The 19472-nt window shown below is 35.1% G+C and overlaps 1 protein-coding gene across 1 annotated transcript in view; it reads right to left on the reverse strand.

Moving 5' to 3' along the window:
• Positions 1–2522: 2522 nt before the first annotated feature.
• The window catches only part of LOC149796091 (selenoprotein S-like), a 65701-nt gene continuing 48751 nt past the window's right edge, over positions 2523–19472 (reverse strand). The window contains exons 5-7 of the mRNA XM_089966014.1: positions 14329–14395; positions 7885–8006; positions 2523–4933 (exon numbers count right to left, since the gene is read on the reverse strand). Coding sequence (XP_089822140.1) covers positions 7930–8006; positions 14329–14395 — 144 coding nt within the window. The 3' untranslated portion in view covers positions 2523–4933; positions 7885–7929. The remainder of the gene's footprint in view (positions 4934–7884; positions 8007–14328; positions 14396–19472) is intronic.

Raw genomic sequence — 19472 nt, forward strand, 5'->3', positions numbered from 1 at the left:
TCACCAAAAGTAAGGACACAATACAGATATATGTAACTTCTTATGATGTTAGTTGGTATAAATGGAAATTGTGCCAATCTGATATCCAATATGGCCACCATATAGATAAAAAATTGTCAAGATGGCCACTATGACAGCCAAACTAGAAGTCTGAAGAGCACCATTTTCAATTAAAACAAACCTATGCATTGTAAGGAGTCTTTTAATAGCAATTATCTGTCACTATTGTGTCACTTATACTTTTTCATGGCTGTGAGCCACTATCGTTAGATGTGAACACATATTCCCACATAGTGGAGAATTGTCAGTATGATCCACTCCAAGCATGCTCCATGGTTGAACAAGTGCAGAACTGTTCTCTTTTTTGAGGATGCTAAGCTATATGGACATTATGAGTGAGCTCTACAGATATTATGAACTTCTTGATGCTGTACATCAAATGCTTTTCCACCTCCAGCATACATCCCACATAAAAAAATTAAAATTCATTTTTTCTCGATATCAGATAAACTGAAGTAATAACTCCTGCTCATTACCTCCCTTTGCTGTCATATGTTGCTAGTTTGTAACCTTTGCTCTCGTACAAGCAACATTGTGCAAACAAAAAAAACTTCCGTAAGTCAATGGCAATCTTGATGTGAATTTCAACTATCCATTCAGAAAAATTAACTTACAAAGTGTAGTACCATTCCTCTTCTGGTGGTATAAATTATTTTAAAAATTTAATATTTTTGTGAATTCTTCACTTTTTAGGACTTTGTCATTTTAGGCAGCTTGGTACAATATGCTATTTTTGATCCATGTTGTCATTCATGTTTTCGTGATTGACTATTGTTTGCTCACTCAGTAGCAGGTGATTGTTTTAGTGAATTATTAACATGCGTTAATATATACATTTTTCTTATCTTTGTGTCGTTTCTGGGAAACGTATTGATGAAGTGAAATAAATGCAGAAAGGTTAAAGACAGGGAAGACAGACGAGTCATGTGTGGTATTTACAAAATGTACTTCATTTTAACATGCGATGTTATGGACTGCTGTCTTGCATAAAGCGGCCAAATGGGAAACAAAGTGCAACATTTGCAGCCGTCATGACTATTACATCTTCAGAAATGGGGGGAAACATGTTAAGATACAGTTTTTAAACTCTGGGAATATTTTACACTTGTATTTCGCAGGTAATTCTGGCAAAATGGGGGAAGTCCCCCCTCCCCCAATTTATGGTATATCCTATTAGTTGTTTGATAACACGGTTGTAACAATGTGAGTTTTGTAGTAGTATATTTTGCCACGGTCATTGTGACATGTAACAAATTAAATTGACTAACTGGCTAGGTACCATATTAAATCACTAGACTGAAGTGGTTTTAACATCCCTGGTATTGAGCATGGTTGATTTGTTTATTGGGATAACGGTCAGACAGAAGGACAAGGTGAAGTGAGTTTTTGTTTATGTAGCAAATAAAATGACAATGTGGAGATGATCCAGAGACAAGTTTGTGCCATTTAAACTAAGTGTCATAAGGTGAAATGTTATATGGATCTATTTATTTAATAAGATTGGAATAGAGAATTATTCTAGCTTCGATTGTGTGTGCCAATATTTGGCGGTCAGGTAAATTTAATCCCAAATGGGTAAGATAAATTAGGGTGTGTGTGCTTTCAGACGAAAATCAATGATTTTAAGTATCCACCCTAAAAAAATTAGTCTAAGTTTCTACAGGGAGGCAAGAAGTTCTTAGCTCTGTGGGAGTAGAAAGTATTCTCCTGCTACAAATTGTCCAAGGGACGAGTGTCTGTAAGTTTGAGGGAAATGGAACTTAAAGGCACAGAGAGATTATGCTACGTAGAAGCGAGCGAGTCTTTGAAGCACAAGTTTGCCCCAATCTTACACATGGCGGCTGTAATGAATATCAGAACTGTATTAATTTCATTTAGGACCAACTATACATCATGGGAGGAGGTATTTTAATGAAAACTCCATTGATATAACCATCAAAGTAGTTAGCAAAAATAAACTTGTGCTGGACAAGTGACAACAGCCATCCCATTAGCTCTTATGGCCTATGGCACAGCAGCCATCCCATCAGCTCTTATGGCCTATGGCACAGCAGCCATCCCATCAGGTCTTATGGCCTATGGTACAGCAGCCATCCCATTAGCTGTTATAGCCTATGACCCACAGGGCTAACATTGGTAAATCCATAAAATACAAAGTAAAATCTTTTTTTTTAATACATCAACTGCACACTCTTAAGTTGGAACATTGAATTTTTGATGTGCAGTAGTATACGTGAGGGCTGTTTCACTATCATAAAGCCTGCAAGGAATAGTCGATATCTTGACATTGTATTTAAACACAAAAGAACTGACTACTTACTACAGAGTAAGGTAGATGTATTTTTTTCACAATGAATTAGACTCACAACATCTGTACACCAACTCCTGTTATCTTCCAAAAAGTGATAACTCGTATATCTCATCCACACTGCACATGTGAAAACAAAAAACAAAAAAATAAACATTTTTGATACTTTGTTTATTGCAATAATGTACCCATTTTTTGCTGAACTTCAGACTTTCAAAATGCTTTCATTACGGTCTAAATACATATATAATTACAAACATCAGTTAAATTAATAAACATGTGACACCACAATGGCTTCATCGAGCAGCACTGCAAGCTTAATGCTCTTTCCAGGTCTGCTGTCATTGGAACCCAAACCCTGCCCAGCCAGGTCACATTGATCATAACCTTTAAACTGTCTATACAAATGAGACCTCAATAAATTAGCATATTCTCTTCATTACAATTTATCAAGACAACTAATTACCAGAAAAATTAATTTCAGAAAGAGGACCAACTACTGCCATTATTTACACACAGAGAGTGAGAATTCTTCCTTTTCCATTGACTTGTACTGTACAGTTTGTCATAAGTAAACAGAAATGTATCTATGATAATGTACATAGTTATACTAATAGATAATGATGGCTATAGCTTGAGGCCCTTTTTACCTGACTGTATTTTATAAAGACAGTTTGTGGGCATCAACTGTATAAGAAATTTTAAAAAATCACTCATTTCTTCATTGAAATATTTTAGAATTTTCAAGGTATTAAAGTTTACAAATTTAAAAAGGAAACAAGAAAAATATTATTTTGTTAAATAGCAGCATAGCGATGTACTATTTTGACTGCAATATAGAAAAACTGTCACAAAGCTATTAGTTTCTAAAATATTCTGATGTAAAGAAGACAACTCTGATGTTTTTTAAACTACATTTTTTAACAAGGTGTAAACGAATGTATGTCTAGCAAAAATATATATACTGACAATGTCCTCAGGATACCTAATCTCCACTTGAATGCAACTAAGTAATAATTAAGTTTTAACTTCAGTATAACTTAGTATGAATTAGGCCTAAATTTTAGTATCACTTAGTATGAATTAGGCCTGAATTTTTGTATATCTTAGTATGAAGTAGGCCTGAATTTTAGTATAATTTAGTATTAAGAAGACCTGAATTTTAGTATAACTTAGTATGAATCAGGCCTGAATTTTTGTATATATTAGTATTATTTAGGCCGGATTTTTAGTATAATTTAGTATTAAGTAGACCTGAATTTTAGTATAACTTAGTACCAGGTAGGCCTGAATTTTAGTGTAACTTAGTATGAACCAGGCCTGAATTTTATCACAACTTTGCATTAATATTGCATGATTTGTCCTTAAGTCTCTGTAAATGGGAAGATGGTAATTTACTTTCAGAATCTGTAGTACTCATTTGCATACAAAATTTGTGCAGGGTTGGAAAGTTCAGCCATTGCTGTTCACATATTTGACAGAACTCTACAGCTCTGTGGCAGCATCTTAATAGTGTTGACACTGACAGTATATCTTAATGGCATTGACACTGAAAGTATAACTTAATAGTGTTGACATTGACAGTGTATCTTAATAGCATTGACACTGAACATATATCTTAACAGTGTTGACACTGACAGTATATTGCAAGTGTTGACATTGACAGTATATTTCAATAGTATTGACACTGGAAACATATCTCAATAGTGTTGACACTGAGAATATATTTCATGAGATATAAAATTCTAAATTAAGTGACAGTGATATAATTATCCAAAAAAATGAGTTGGAAATAATCTCCCATAAGACAATCTAATCCTTGCATGAAACATCACCTGCAAATGTATAGCTTTGATCACTGTCAGGTAATAAAGGGAATTCCAAACAACTGATAAACAAACCCATCCCTTGCTAGATGCCAATCTTTGGTAGGTGCCATCCCATGCTAGGTGCCAATCTTTGGTTTAAAGCTTCTTCATAGGTTACATAATAAATGTTAATCTGCATTTAGTTTTCATTGCATATTTCAGTATTTCTGGTGGCCACACCTTCAATTTGTTTTATTTACCATACAGAAAAACCAATAGTTCTACGAATTAATGGCAGTTGCAATGTCTTAATATATCGAAAAGCTTTCTTTCACAATTCCTATTCAGCAAAGGATAATGATTATGATCTCACTATAAGAATCTATTGATTCTGTCTTTTTCCATCAATCATTTCATCTAAGTTGTGACTAATTCTTTAAAACTTAACATATTTTCACAAACACGTAGTATCACATTTTATGGATTTCTTTTAAAATTAGTAACAAGCCAAACAAACCTTCAATGAAAATAAGACAGTTCAGTTAAAAAGGTTCTCATGGTGCTGGTGAAAGAATAAGTTTTTGAAAAAATAATGATAATAATAACTTTAGTACTGAAAACAATGCAAAATAATGATAAGAACAAATTTAACACTGTAAAGCAGTACAAAATACCATTTAGACTATTACCAATAGAACTGTAGAGATCTGTCTGACAACAAGAAAAATTCATGTGTTCTCCAGCTGGCATACTTGCACTGAAAATACAAAATAATATAAATTACACAATGACTTCTCTTGGTGGGGTGAGTGGGATTAGAAATAGTTTTTCAAAATAATAATAACTTGAAGTAATAAATAATATAACTGTATTTTACTGGAAACTATTTAACAAATATTGTCAAAACATGCAAAAAAGCCACAGGAATACATAAGTAGTTTCCGGTGTTATGAACAATTAACTTCTAGGTACACACAAAGTTTGGGGAAAAATGAGAAACATAAACATTAATAAAGAACCTCAAGAAATAAATAACACTATATTTTAACCAATGTTTACAAATATAGTCCAAGGTCGTAATAAGGGATTACACTAGTATATCCATTCTGGTGTTATAACTAATAACTTGTGTGCATGATTACAGTGGTATATCTATTCTTGTGTTATAACTAATAACTTGTGTGCATGATTACACTAGTATATCCATTCTGGTGTTATGATTAATAACTTGTGTGCATGATTACAGTGGCATATCCATTCTGGTGTTATAACTAATAACTTGTGTGCATGATTACACTAGTATATCCATTCTGGTGTTATAACTAATAACTTGTGTGCATGATTACACTGGTATATCCATTCTGGTGTTATAACTAAATAACTTGTGTGCATGATTACACTAGTATATCCATTCTGGTGTTATAACTAATAACTTGTGTGCATGATTACACTGGTATATCCATCCTGGTGTTATAACTAATAACTTGTGTGCATGATTACACTGATATATCCATCCTGGTGTTATAACTAATAACTTGTGTGCATGATTACACTAGTATATCCATTCTGGTGTTATAACTAATAACTTGTGTGCATGATTACACTGGTGTATCCATCCTGGTATAACTAATAACTTGTGTGCATGATTACACTAGTATATCCATTCTGGTGTTATAACTAATAACTTGTGTGCATGATTACACTGGTATATCCATCCTGGTGTTATAACTAATAACTTGTGTGCATGATTACACTAGTATATCCATTCTGGTGTTATAACTAATAACTTGTGTGCATTATTACACTGGTGTATCCATCCTGGTGTTATAACTAATAACTTGTGTGCATGATTACACTAGTATATCCATTCTGGTGTTATAACTAATAACTTGTGTGCATGATTACACTGGTATATCCATCCTGGTGTTATAACTAATAACTTGTGTGCATGATTACACTGGTATATCCATCCTGGTGTTATATCTAATAACTTGTGTGCATGATTACACTAGTATATCCATTCTGGTGTTATAACTAATAACTTCAAGTTTTTTGTATCACATGAAGGACTTTTAGCCAATCTAAATACTCTTTACAAATGTTTTGTAAAACAATTTAATTTTATCATAATGAAACTAAAACTTGTCACACAGCAGTTGTATACTTGCTAATTATTTTATTACAGATGAATAATACTATTGGCTTATGAAATAAAAATATGTGGTGATTAGTTTCAATATTACAGAATACATAGGTAATTTAAATAATATAGTACAGTCTGGTTATTATGAATACATGTTTAGTGAATTCTCAAATTGTGTGAACTACAACAATCACTCACAATACAGTTCCATTTTAAAGCTGGGTATGTTTAAGAACTCCATGGAATGGGTTCATTTTTGTTTTATCACTGATACTAAATTTATTTCACTTGCTGAATACACAGCCTTTTTGGGGAGAAGTTTTCCTCATTTATGTTTACTGTAGATCACTTTTAATGAGAACACAGCCTTGTTGGTGGAACATACCTCACTTGTATTTAATACAGGCCATTTTTAATGCTTCCATGAACAGAGTTATCAAAGTGGGAAACCTTATTAACTTAATTCAGAGACATTATGGCGACCACAGAGTTATTCCTGCTTATAAAATAATTTGTTACTAATGAAAATATTTCACTGGTATGATGGGGTTTGTTAATAACAGGTTGCACTGTAAACATTTTTTTCTTCAAATATACTGAATATTAAAGAAATAAAAATCTTACTACTGCCTGAGGTGACAATTCAAATACATACCTACTATCTTGAGGTGACATTTCTAATACTGACCTACAAGCCTGGGGTTACAATTCAAATATTGACCCATCAGCATGGTGTGCATAATGTGTGGAAAGATGTCTCAAATCTGATTCTTTGTCTAAGTGTAATACAACTCAGCCAGTTACATGAAAGTTTTCAAGCCAATCAATGATTTCAAGTTGTGTAGGTTATTTGGTCCTATGATTTGTTTTCCCCTTCTCTGTGACCAATACAGAAATTTGCAAATGTAAAAATCTGCAAGCTGTATGAACTGATACTGCATACAGAACTTCCTGATAAAACATAAAAAATATTTGGATGAAAAAGACATACTAAATCTGCTTGTTTTGCAAGACAATTCCAATTCCAATCTAACAAATTGGATTGCATGATGTTTGTAAATGATCTTGAAATCTGAATTGTTTTAAATTTAAAAACTGGGTAACCTACATGAAATTTCACTTAACCTACAATTAATTCTAATCTGCCTGGGCTATAGAAATGTCATCACATGACCTGTCACAATAAACTGATGATCAAGATAAACAGGGTTCATATAGGTGAGGTTGTACAACACTCCATTATAAGGGGACATTTCCATACCTTTTAATATATCTTTATAAGGGGAAGTTTCCATTCAATTTAATTTTTGTGTGATCCCCAGCCATGGCAAAAATCAATTAAAAAAAATAACTTTGTGTAAATCTGTGGGGCATATCAAGTGGCAAAATCATGACATTAAACACATAATTTTCCAAAATCACAAAATTGTAATAATGCAATAATTTACTTATACGGCATATAAAGTCCTTTTGCAGAATGACAGTACTGAAATTAGACAGAATGTGTACATGAGATAAAATATACATAAAGTAACATTTTGTGACTATTTTCAGTGACAACTTGCCAGCATGCAACTCTGTGTTGTTATGGAGACACATGATCTTTAACCTCATCCTCCTCCACCTCCTCGCCGTGGTGGTCTATAGCTGGATCCACCTCTAGTTTCCCCCATTAAAGGATTGAAATCTGTATGAGGATACAAAAAGTTACAGTGATTATCACACCAAGATAATGTTTTACAAAAGGCTAGCTACAAATAAAAGGCGTTCTTCCTCCACCAGTTATACTGGCTGCCATGTATAGCATATCTTGTGCTGAAAAATGGCATTAAACCCTAGAACAACAACAAATAAAAGTTTTAAAAAATATGGAAATTAACCAAACTTATTATAAAAATAATTTTTAAAAGATGTTGATGAACAGAAAGCTAACCAAGCAAATAATCTGCTTGATACACCCTGCCACTTTGACTAACTTATTATTGTATCCAACCAGAGGAATGCACAAAGATAAAATGATCTTCCACTGTGATCTACTTGGCATTGTATCAAATGTCCACAACTGTGACCTACTTGATGCTATGGTCACTGAGATGCTCCACCACTGTGACCTATCTGTGTTGTACTCACTGAAAGGAATCCACTTACATAAGATCAAATGTCCCACCATTGTGATCTACTTTGTGCTGTACTCAACAAGATGCCTTATCTGTTGCTGTACCTACTGAGATGCCCAACCAAAACCACCTTCTTGATGCTTTACTCAATGAGATGCCCAACCAAGGCCACCTTCTTGATGCTTTACTAACTGAGATGCCCAACCAAGACCACCTTCTTGATGATTTACTCATTGAGATGCCCAACCAAGGCCACCTACTTGATGCTTTACTCATTGAGATGCCCAACCAAGACCACTTTCTTGATGCTTTACTCAATGAGATGCCCAACCAAGGCCACCTTCTTGATGCTTCACTCCATGAGATGCCCAACCAAGGCCATCTTCTTGATGCTTTACTCATTGAGATGCGTAACCAAGGCCACCTTCTTGATGCTTTACTCACTGAGATGCCCAACCAAGGCCACCTTCTTGATGCTTTACTCACTGAGATGCCCAACAATGACCACCGTCTTGATGCTGTACCTACTGAGATGCCCAATCAAGTCCACCGTCTTGATGCTGTACCTAATGAGATACCCAGCCAAGGTCACCTTCCAGATGCTTTACTCATTGAGATGCCCAACCAAGGCCACCGTCTTGATGCTGTACCTACTGAGATGCCCAACCAAGGCCACCTTCTTGATGCTGTACCTACTGAGATGCCCAACCAAGGCCACCTTCTTGATGCTGTACCTACTGAGATACCCAAACAAGGCCACATTCTTGATACTTTACTCAATGAGATGCCCAACCAAGGCCACCTTCTTGATGCTTTACACATTAAGATGCCCAACCAAGGCCACCTTCTTGATGCTTTACTCATTGAGATGCCCAACCAAGGCCACCTTCTTGATGCTTTACTCACGGAGATGCCCAACCAAGGCCATCTTCTTGATGCTTTACTCATTGAGATGCGTAACCAAGGCCACCTTCTTGATGCTTTACTCACTGAGATGCCCAACCAAGGCCACCTTCTTGATACTTTACTCACTGAGATGCCCAACAATGACCACTGTCTTGATGCTGTACCTACTGAGATGCCCAATCAAGTCCACCGTCTTGATGCTGTACCTACTGAGATACCCAGCCAAGGCCACCTTCCAGATGCTTTACTCATTGAGATGCCCAACCAAGGCCACCGTCTTGATGCTGTACCTACTGAGATGCCCAACCAAGGCCACCTTCTTGATGCTGTACCTACTGAGATACCCAACCAAGGCCACATTCTTGATACTTTACTCACTGAGATGCCCAACCAAGGCCACCTTCTTGATGCTTTACACATTAAGATGCCCAACCAAGGCCACCTTCTTGATGCTTTACTCATTGAGATGCCCAACCAAGGCCACCTTCTTGATGCTTTACTCACTGAGATGCCCAACAATGACCACCGTCTTGATGCTTTACTCATTGAGATGCCCAACCAAGGCCACCTTCTTGATGCTTTACTTGATGCCCAATCAAGTTCACCGTCTTGATGCTGTACCTACTGAGATACCCAGCAAAGGCCACCTTCCAGATCCTCTACTCACTGAGATGCCCAACCAAGGCCACCGTCTTGATGCTGTACCTACTGAGATGCCCAACCAAGGCCACCTTCTTGATGCTGTACCTACTGAGATACCCAACCAAGGCCACATTCTTGATACTTTACTCACTGAGATGCCCAACCAAGGCCACCTTCTTGATGCTTTACACATTAAGATGCCCAACCAAGGCCACCTTCTTGATGCTTTACTCACTGAGATGCCCAACCAAGACCACCTTCTTGATGCTTTACTCATTGAGATGCCCAACCAAGGCCACCTTCTTGATGCTTTACTCATCAAGATGCCCAACCAAGGCCACCTTCTTGATACTTTACTCAATGAGATGCCCAACCAAGGCCACCTTTTTGATGCTTTACTCACTGAGATGCCTAACCAAGGCCACCTTCTTGATGCTTTACTCATTGAGATGCCCAACCAAGGCCACCTTCTTGATGCTTTACTCAATGAGATGCCCAACCAAGGCCACCTTCATAATGCTGTACCTACTGAGATGCCCCACCATGGTGACCTACTTGATGATTAACTCACTGAGATGCCTCACTATTGTGACCTACTTGGTACTGTACTCACTGAAATGAACTGCCACTGTGATTTACTTGGTGGAGTATTCACTAAGATGCCCTACCACTGTGATCTACTTGGTGTTGTATTCACAGAGTTGCCCCTCTACTGTGTTGTATTCACTAAGATGCCCCACCAGTGATCTACTTTGTGTTGTATTTATTAAGATGCCCCACCAGTGATGTACTCTGTGTTGTATTCACTAAGATGCCCCTCTGTTGTGATCTACTTTGTGTTGTATTCACTAGATGCCCCACCAGTGATCTACTTTGTGTTGTATTCACTTAGATGCCCCTCTATTGTGATCTACTTTGTGCTGTATTCACTAAGATGCCCCTCTATTGTGATCTACTTTGTGTTGTATTCACTAAGATGCCCCTCTGTTGTGATCTGCTTTGTGTTGTATTCACTGAGATGCCCCACCAGTGATCTACTTTGTGTTATATTCACTGAGATACCCCACTACTGTGATCTTCTTTGTGTTGTATTCACTGAGATGCCCCACTATTATGATCTACTTTGTGTTGTATTTACTAAGATGCCCCACCAGTGATCTACTTTGTGTTGTATTCACTATCAAAACAATTGATAGCTGGATACTCATGTATATTGCAGTCAAAACAATCTATAGCTGGATACTCATGTACATTGCAGTCGAACAAATCAACAGCACGATACTCATGTATATTACTGTTAAACCACTCCATAGCTTGATACACATGTATATTGCAGTCAAAACAATCCACAGATGGATACACAAGTACATTACTGTCAAACCAATCCATAGCTGGACACTCATGTATACTGCAATCAAAACAATCCATAGCTGGATACTCATGTATATTAATGTTAAACCAATCCACAGCGGGATACACATGTACATTACTGTCAAACCAATCCATAGCTGGATACTTGTGTACATTACTGTCAAGCCAGTCTATAGCTGGATACTCATGTACATTGCTGTCAAACCAATCCACAGCTGGATACCCATGTACATTAATGTTAAACCAATCCACAGCGGGATACACATGTACATTACTGTCAAACCAATCCTAGCTGGATACTTGTGTACATTACTGTCAAACCAATCCATAGCTGGATACTTGTGTACATTATTGTCAAACCAATCCAATGCTGGATACTCATGTACATTGCTGTCAAAACAATCCAAAGCTGGATACTCGTGTACATTGCTGTCAAAACAATCCAAAGCTAGATACTCATGTACATTGCTTCAAAACAATCTAGAGCACGATACACATGTACATTCCTCTCAAAACAATCCAAAGCAGGATACACAATTATACTACTGGTAAAATAATCCACAGCAGGATATGCAATTATACTACTGGTAAAATAATCCACAGCAGGATATGCAATTATACTACTGGTAAAATAATCCACAGCAGGATATGCAATTATACTACTGGTAAAATAATCCACAGCAGGATACACAATTATACTACTGGTAAAATAATCCACAGCAGGATATGCAAATGTACTACTGGTAAAATAATCCACAGCAGAATAAACATATATATTGTCATCAGAACAATCCATACCTGGATACACATGTATACTTCTGTCAAAACAATCCACAGCAGGATACACATGTATACTTTTATCAAAGCAATCCACAGCAAGATACAAATTTATACTGCTGTTAAAATGTACCATAGTATGATAATATAATGTGCCAAGGTAACGCAAAATAGTGATGAACAAATAAAATCATGTATAGATATGAAACAGCACATATGGTTGAGCCAAAGTTTATAAATCTTGGTAGTATAAACCTTGATCCACTGTGCCTGATATCCTGTTACTTAGTAACACAAAACTTTTGGGTAGCCCTAGGTAGTCAAGTGGTCTCTGTGCTCACCTTTACAGATCACTGACATCTCATCACTATGTGTGTCTGTTTGAGTCTTAGACTCTGCCAGCCAGGTTATATGAGAAAGCTAACCAGTAGCTTAGAGTGGGTCAGTGGTTATTCTCAGGATTTTTCTGGGTTTTTCCTTCTCCAGATATACTGGTTGCAATGTATAGACTATTATCATGTGCAAAGAAATGGCATTACACCAAAAAACAACTTCAAAACTTTTGGAAGTTGCATGTTCCAAATTTGTAAAACGTGTTATATTTATTAACCTTGAGTAACAAACCAATCAAAATTTTTCCCCAAAAGGTCATTAAGACAGCTTGAAATATACAAGTTGCTTTATTGTGCCAAATCCCTATGGGATTCAGATTTCGATCTTACCATGATAAGGTTCACATAAAGCATACACATACAAAGGACAGGCCATGCCACACAATCTGTGACTTTTCAGTCTTAAGAAAATAATTATTACAGACAGCATACAGGCACCACGTAAAAAAATATGCCATGCCACATAATCTGTGACTTTTCAGTCTTAAGAAAATAATTATTACAGAAAACATACAGGCACCATGTACAAAGAATAGACCATACCACACAATCTGTGACTTTTCAGGTCTTAAGAAAATAATTATTACAGACAGCATACAGGCAACATGTACAAAGAATAGGCCATACCACACAATCTGTGACTTTTCAGTCTTAAGAAAATAATTATTACAGACAGCATACAGGCACCATGTACAAAGAATAGGCCATGCCACACAATCTGTGACTTTTCAGTCTTAAGAAAATAATTATTACAAAAAGCATACATACACCATGTACAAAGAATAGGCCATACCACACAATCTGTGACTTTTCAGTCTTAAGAAAATAATTATTACAGGCAGCATACAGGCACCATGTACAAATAATAGGCCATACCACACAATCTGTGACTTTTCAGTCTTAAGAAAATAATTATTACAGACAGCATACATGCACCATGTACAAAGAATAGACCATACCACACAATCTGTGACTTTTCAGTCTTAAGAAAATAATCATTACAGACTGCATACAGGCACCATGTACAAAGAATAAGCCATACCACACAATCTGTGACTTTTCAGACTTAAGAAAATAATTATTACAGACAGCATACAGGCACCATGTACAAAGAATAGGCCATACCAATCTGTGACTTTTTAGACTTAAGAAAATAATTATTACAGACAGCATACAGGCACCATGTACAAAGAATAGACCATGCCACACAATCTGTGACATGGCAGTAGTAGGGTGACCATAAAGGGTAATTACACGTAGTTTAATAGTTTTAGTTTTACAATCAGTGCTTATTCTAACAAACATTTGTAGTGAATTCTAAGAAATAAAACTTCTCACCACATCAAAAACATTTTGGAAATACATTTGCAGGACCTGAGTGACAGTAGCTACACATAAAACAAGGTTCAACAGAATGGTTAACTTGCAATTTATGTGGCTTGATTTCATTGCATGTTTGACTGACTGTGTGAGCTCTTTCCTTTATAACGAAGCACTCATAACAGCTGCAAATGAAGGCAGTTTTTAATGCAAAATATAAATTCAGATCAGCATTGACTGGAATTAGTAAGAAAACATACAAACCTGCAAGTCAATCATAAAATAAAACATTATAACATGGAGTCAAAGTATCATAAATATGGACAGAATTCTCTAACATAAATTTGACCCACAGGTCAAATGCTTCCTGGGATATATTTGTCCTGACACATCTGCAATATAAGATAGAACATAAATCCTTATTTATATGAAAATGTTGACATTATTAATTCTAAGAGTGACATTTGCAGACAGGTTCTCTTACCTGTTTGCCTGAGCTTAGGTTTTGTTGATTTCACCTTTGTCCCTGTTGATGCTCCTTCCTCTTCTTGCTGTAAAGAAAATAAATAAATCACTGTATTTGACACATACATGTACCTGTAATGTTGAGACCATTCATGAATTTGACACATACTTGTACAGCTGTGACCTCAGAAGCAAGAGATTAGTATAAAAAATGTTGGAAAATTTCCACAGAATAAATACTGGCCAAATGTATTGTCCTTTCATTTTGATATGCCATATCATAAAAAGTTACTGAATAAACTTGCTGAAGACAATTAAACTAGTGTTTGCATATTCTGGTGTTCTTGGAAATGGAAAGACACTTGCATAAGTTTCATTTCCTTGGAATGACAAAGACAAGGCTATTCTGAAATATCTAGAAAACTAACCAACCAACCCTCATCCCCCAATCATACTGTGGCATTCATCCCCAAAATCATCATGTAATCAAACATCAAATATTTTCCAGCAGAATTTCTTTGATCCTGTATCTAAAATGCTGTTGGGTGGGGTGGGGGGTTACCCTCAGAAATTGCTTTCTGGACTTTAAAAAAAATGTTCATCAAGGACTTTAAAGTCAATTCTAAAACTGTAATGAAAACTGGATGAGGGTTAGGGTTAGGAAAGTCGCAAACTGTAAAATCATAAATGGAGGATTTAATTTTCAATGATTACAAACATACAAAAAATTATATCAGCTAAGAAAAAACGTGTTACTGATTGTGTGTTATGGTATCCAGTGACCCCACAAAGTTATATCCCCCCATGAAATTGTCTGTTCACTCCCACATATATCAGATTTTAGTTTATGTGAAACACTGGAAACCTGGCTGACTACCTGACCCACTCACCTGTAATGGAAAAACATGCTATTACATAAAAATGTACACCAAGCTGGGTGGTTACATTTATCAGAGGGCTGTTGGAGTTCCTCAGCTGTGTGTGACTATTTGGACCAGTAAATTATTTTTGGAACAGGTGTTTGGGGGAAGATTGATGATTATGGATTGAAGTAATTAAACTGTCTGTTTTCAAGAGAACTGCCAGTAGACAGTTTTGAATTAAATTAACCAGCCTTCACTGAAGTGACTCTGCTAATGTTTTCCCCACTTTTAAGGCATAGTGAACAGACAACATATATTGTGTTGACCATGTTATGTATGAGGTCATTTGTCTGAATGCATTCACCAGTGTCTCTCTTCACCAGGACACAAAGTCTGAAACAAATCTCCAAGGCACCTCATTTGAATTGGAACAGAATAAATTTAACAAAATATGTCAAACTTTATATACAGTGTACCATTTCCCATATTTTTGTGGCAGAATCCCATGAAATTAGTTCCCATTTACTTTTGAAAATCATACTCATTTGGTATCACTTTTAGTCTGACATTCACTAGACTGTATTTATAGGTTACTGCATTTGTATGGGAAAATATGAACAAGTTTTTCTAATGGAAATACTGCACAACCTTGGGAGTGGAGTACTGTAATTGATGTGTACCTCAAGTGCAATATGAGACATAATGAGATCCATAGGTATAGGGTAATACAAAATTGCAGTGATACTAATAGCTTTAATACACTTAGTTATAGTATCAGTGTCTGAAAAACTTATTGTGGTCCATCAAACTGGATAAATCAAAATCACCAACTTATGTCCTATTTAAACTGCATGCAGTATTCAATAAGTCAACAAAACAAGCACATTAGAGTAACATCTTCAGTATGCAATTACGGTCGACCTAATTCCAAATGAAGGTTGAAATTAATTTAAAAACAAATTCATGTACATAATAATTGCAAAGGTAAGACTAGTCATTTCTAAATGTGAATCAACATAAAAAATAATTAGTAAAAAACCCTATATTTTTCATCATTCTTGAAACATGCAGCAAATAACTGATTTATTACTTCTATTACAGTATAATCTTGTCAGCTATGAGAACATCTAGGGTGTCTAATTATAACAAAAATAATGTCTTCACCATATATTTTCCCCTTTATGCTATCCAAGGGATCATATATATATATATATATATATATATATATATATATATATATATATATATATATATATATATATATATATTTTTAGAAATGAAACCCAGTGCATTAATTGTACATTTTTATGCACCAAGACCAGCTTTTCTATGTTAGGCACAAAATTAGCACAGTTTGTACTAAAAGACCAGCTATGTTATGTTAGGCTCTAACTTAATTAGCACAGTTTGTACTAAAAGACCAGCTTTGTCATGTTAGGCACAAAATTAGCACAGTTTGTACTAAAAGTCCAGCTATGTTATGTTAGGCACTAACTTAATTAGCACAGTTTGTACTAAAAGACCAGCTTTGTTATCTTAAGCACTAACCTAATTAGTACAGTTTGTTAGGCACTAAATTAGCATTTTGTACTAAAAGATCAGTTTTGATATGTAAGGCACTAAATTAGCAGTCTGTACTAAAAGACCAGCTTTGTTATGTTAGGTACTAACTTCATTAACAGTTTGTACTAAAAGACCAGCTTTGTTATGTTAGGCACCAACTTAACTGGTTTATATTACAATTTTGGAAATAGTTTCATCTGAAAATAGATGCTACAGTGACTTAATGGAAAGAGTCCTTGTGTAAGGCACCAGCCTGGCTCAGCTACAGTGGCAAGAATTTTGATAAAACAGTGATTGGTAGTGATACCCTTATGGACCTAATGGTCTCAGGTACAGTGGTGAGAATTTTGTTACAACAGTGATTGGTAGTGATACCCTTAGGGACCTAATGGTCTCAGGTACAGTGGTAAGAATTTTGATACAACAGTAACTGATTGGTAGTGATACCCTGATGGACCTAATGGTCTATCTCTGAGGGAAAAGGGGACATTTTTGTTGAAGTAAGGGACACGTCTACAAGAAAGGGGTGGGTATTTTTTGATACAAGTGCTAGATACAGGTAATGAAATTTAAATTTCATCTTTTTGGAAGTAGACAATGACTAAAGCAGATCTGTTTATTTGATATTATATAACAGCAAGTGGAATAAAAACAAAGTAACACAGATAAAGATTGCCTTAGTGACCTGGAGTCAGGCAGAGGGGAGGCCAATGATGGTGGGGGAGTGAGGCAGATGGGAGGGTACTGATGGTGGGAGCTAGTAGCTAGTACACTGGATTCACACACACAGTCCCTGTTAACAGTTATTCAGTATAGAGGGAGCAGAGTAATTACACATAAACCCTTTATTTCTATCAAGTTCATAAGCATGCACTGCAATAAAAATTACCTCATTACAAAAGGAAATAGATTTCTGTTTATATACATAAAATTTACGATAAACTTGACATAAAATTGCTATTGTGGGTAATAGGGAAAGTCTTCATGGCATGGAATCAGGAAAGTGTCCACAGGTTGATAATTTGTAAGCAAAACTGATCCAACAGATACTTCATGTTCAATGGTTCTTTTTAAAATAAACAACACTCATTAATAACATAAATAATAATAATAATAATAATAATAACTTCAACAAGAAAAAACTTTTATAAAGAAGGTAACAGTCAGTTTTCACAAAAAAAATGTACAAATGTACATCATAATATATATTTTAAAATTTTAACATCTTTTTATTTAATATTTTACAAAATGTTAATGTCTTTATGTTTTACATTTTAAATTTTCTAAAACAACTTTATATTTTATCTTGTTGCACTTTATATTTACATTTATTTTAAAGGGTTTATCTTTCTGCATTTTTAACAAATCAATTTGACACATTTATAACTATTCCTTAAGTTGACACCATATAGCCACTATTGCGATGAGGTGTTACTATATACACACATACACATAGATTTTTGAACATTAAGTAATATGTAAAATGGTACACACATACTTTTAGCATTAAGTAAACATGTAGTAAATGGTACTACAAATACACATACTTTTAGCATTAGGTAACATGTAGTAAATGGTACTACAAATACACATATACTTTTAGCATTAAGTAACATGTAGTAAGTGGTGTTATAAGTACACATATACTTTTAGCATTAGGTAACATGCAGTCAATGGTGCTACAAATACACACATACTTTTAGCATTAGGTAACATGCAGTCAATGGTGCTACAAATACACACATACTTTTAGCATTAGGTAACATGTAGTAAATGGTACTACAAATACACATATACTTTAGCATTAAGTAACATGTAGTAAATGGTACTACAAATACACATATACTTTAGCATTAAGTAACATGTAGTAAATGGTACTACAAATACACATATACTTTAGCATTAAGTAACATGTAGTAAATGGTACTACAAATACACATATACTTTAGCATTAAGTAACATGTAGTAAATGGTACTACAAATACACACATACTTTTAGCATTAGGTAACATGTAGTAAATGGTACTACAAATACACATATACTTTTAGCATTAAGTAACATGCAATAAATGGTGCTATAAGTACACACATACTTTTAGCTTTAGGTAAAAAAAGAAAACAAAGAGTACTTTTGTTACAAAAAGAAAACAAGAATACCAAGTGCTGGTACTATTGAAATACCTTAGCTTTCGGAGTTCATTCCAAAGTTATGTATACTGGTCTTGATCACATAAGGGAGTTCATTCCAAAGTTATGTATACTGGTCTTTATATGGGAGTTCATTCCAAAGTTATGTATACTGGTCTTAATAAAGGAGTTCATTCCAAAGTTATGTATACTGGTCTTAATAAGGGAGTTCATTCCAAAGTTATATATACTGGTCTTAATAAGGGAGTTCATTCGAAAGTTATGTATACTGGTCTTAATAAGGGAGTTCATTCCAAAGTTATGTATACTGGTCTTAATAAGGGAGTTCATTCCAAAGTTATGTATACTGGTCTTGATTGCATAAGGGAGTTCATTCCAAAGTTATGTATACTGGTCTTAATAAGGGAGTTCATTCCAAAGTTATGTATACTGGTCTTAATAAGGGAGTTCATTTCAAAGTTATGTATACTGGTCTTAATAAGGGAGTTCATTCCAAAGTTATGTATACTGGTCTTAATAAGGGAGTTCATTTCAAAGTTATGTATACTGGTCTTAGTAAGGGGGTTCATTCCAAAGTTATGTATACTGG

This window comes from Sinohyriopsis cumingii, chromosome 7, assembly GCF_028554795.1.
Source record: "Sinohyriopsis cumingii isolate HCF-2022 chromosome 7, ASM2855479v2, whole genome shotgun sequence".
In the NCBI taxonomy this organism is placed as follows: domain Eukaryota; kingdom Metazoa; phylum Mollusca; class Bivalvia; order Unionida; family Unionidae; genus Sinohyriopsis; species Sinohyriopsis cumingii.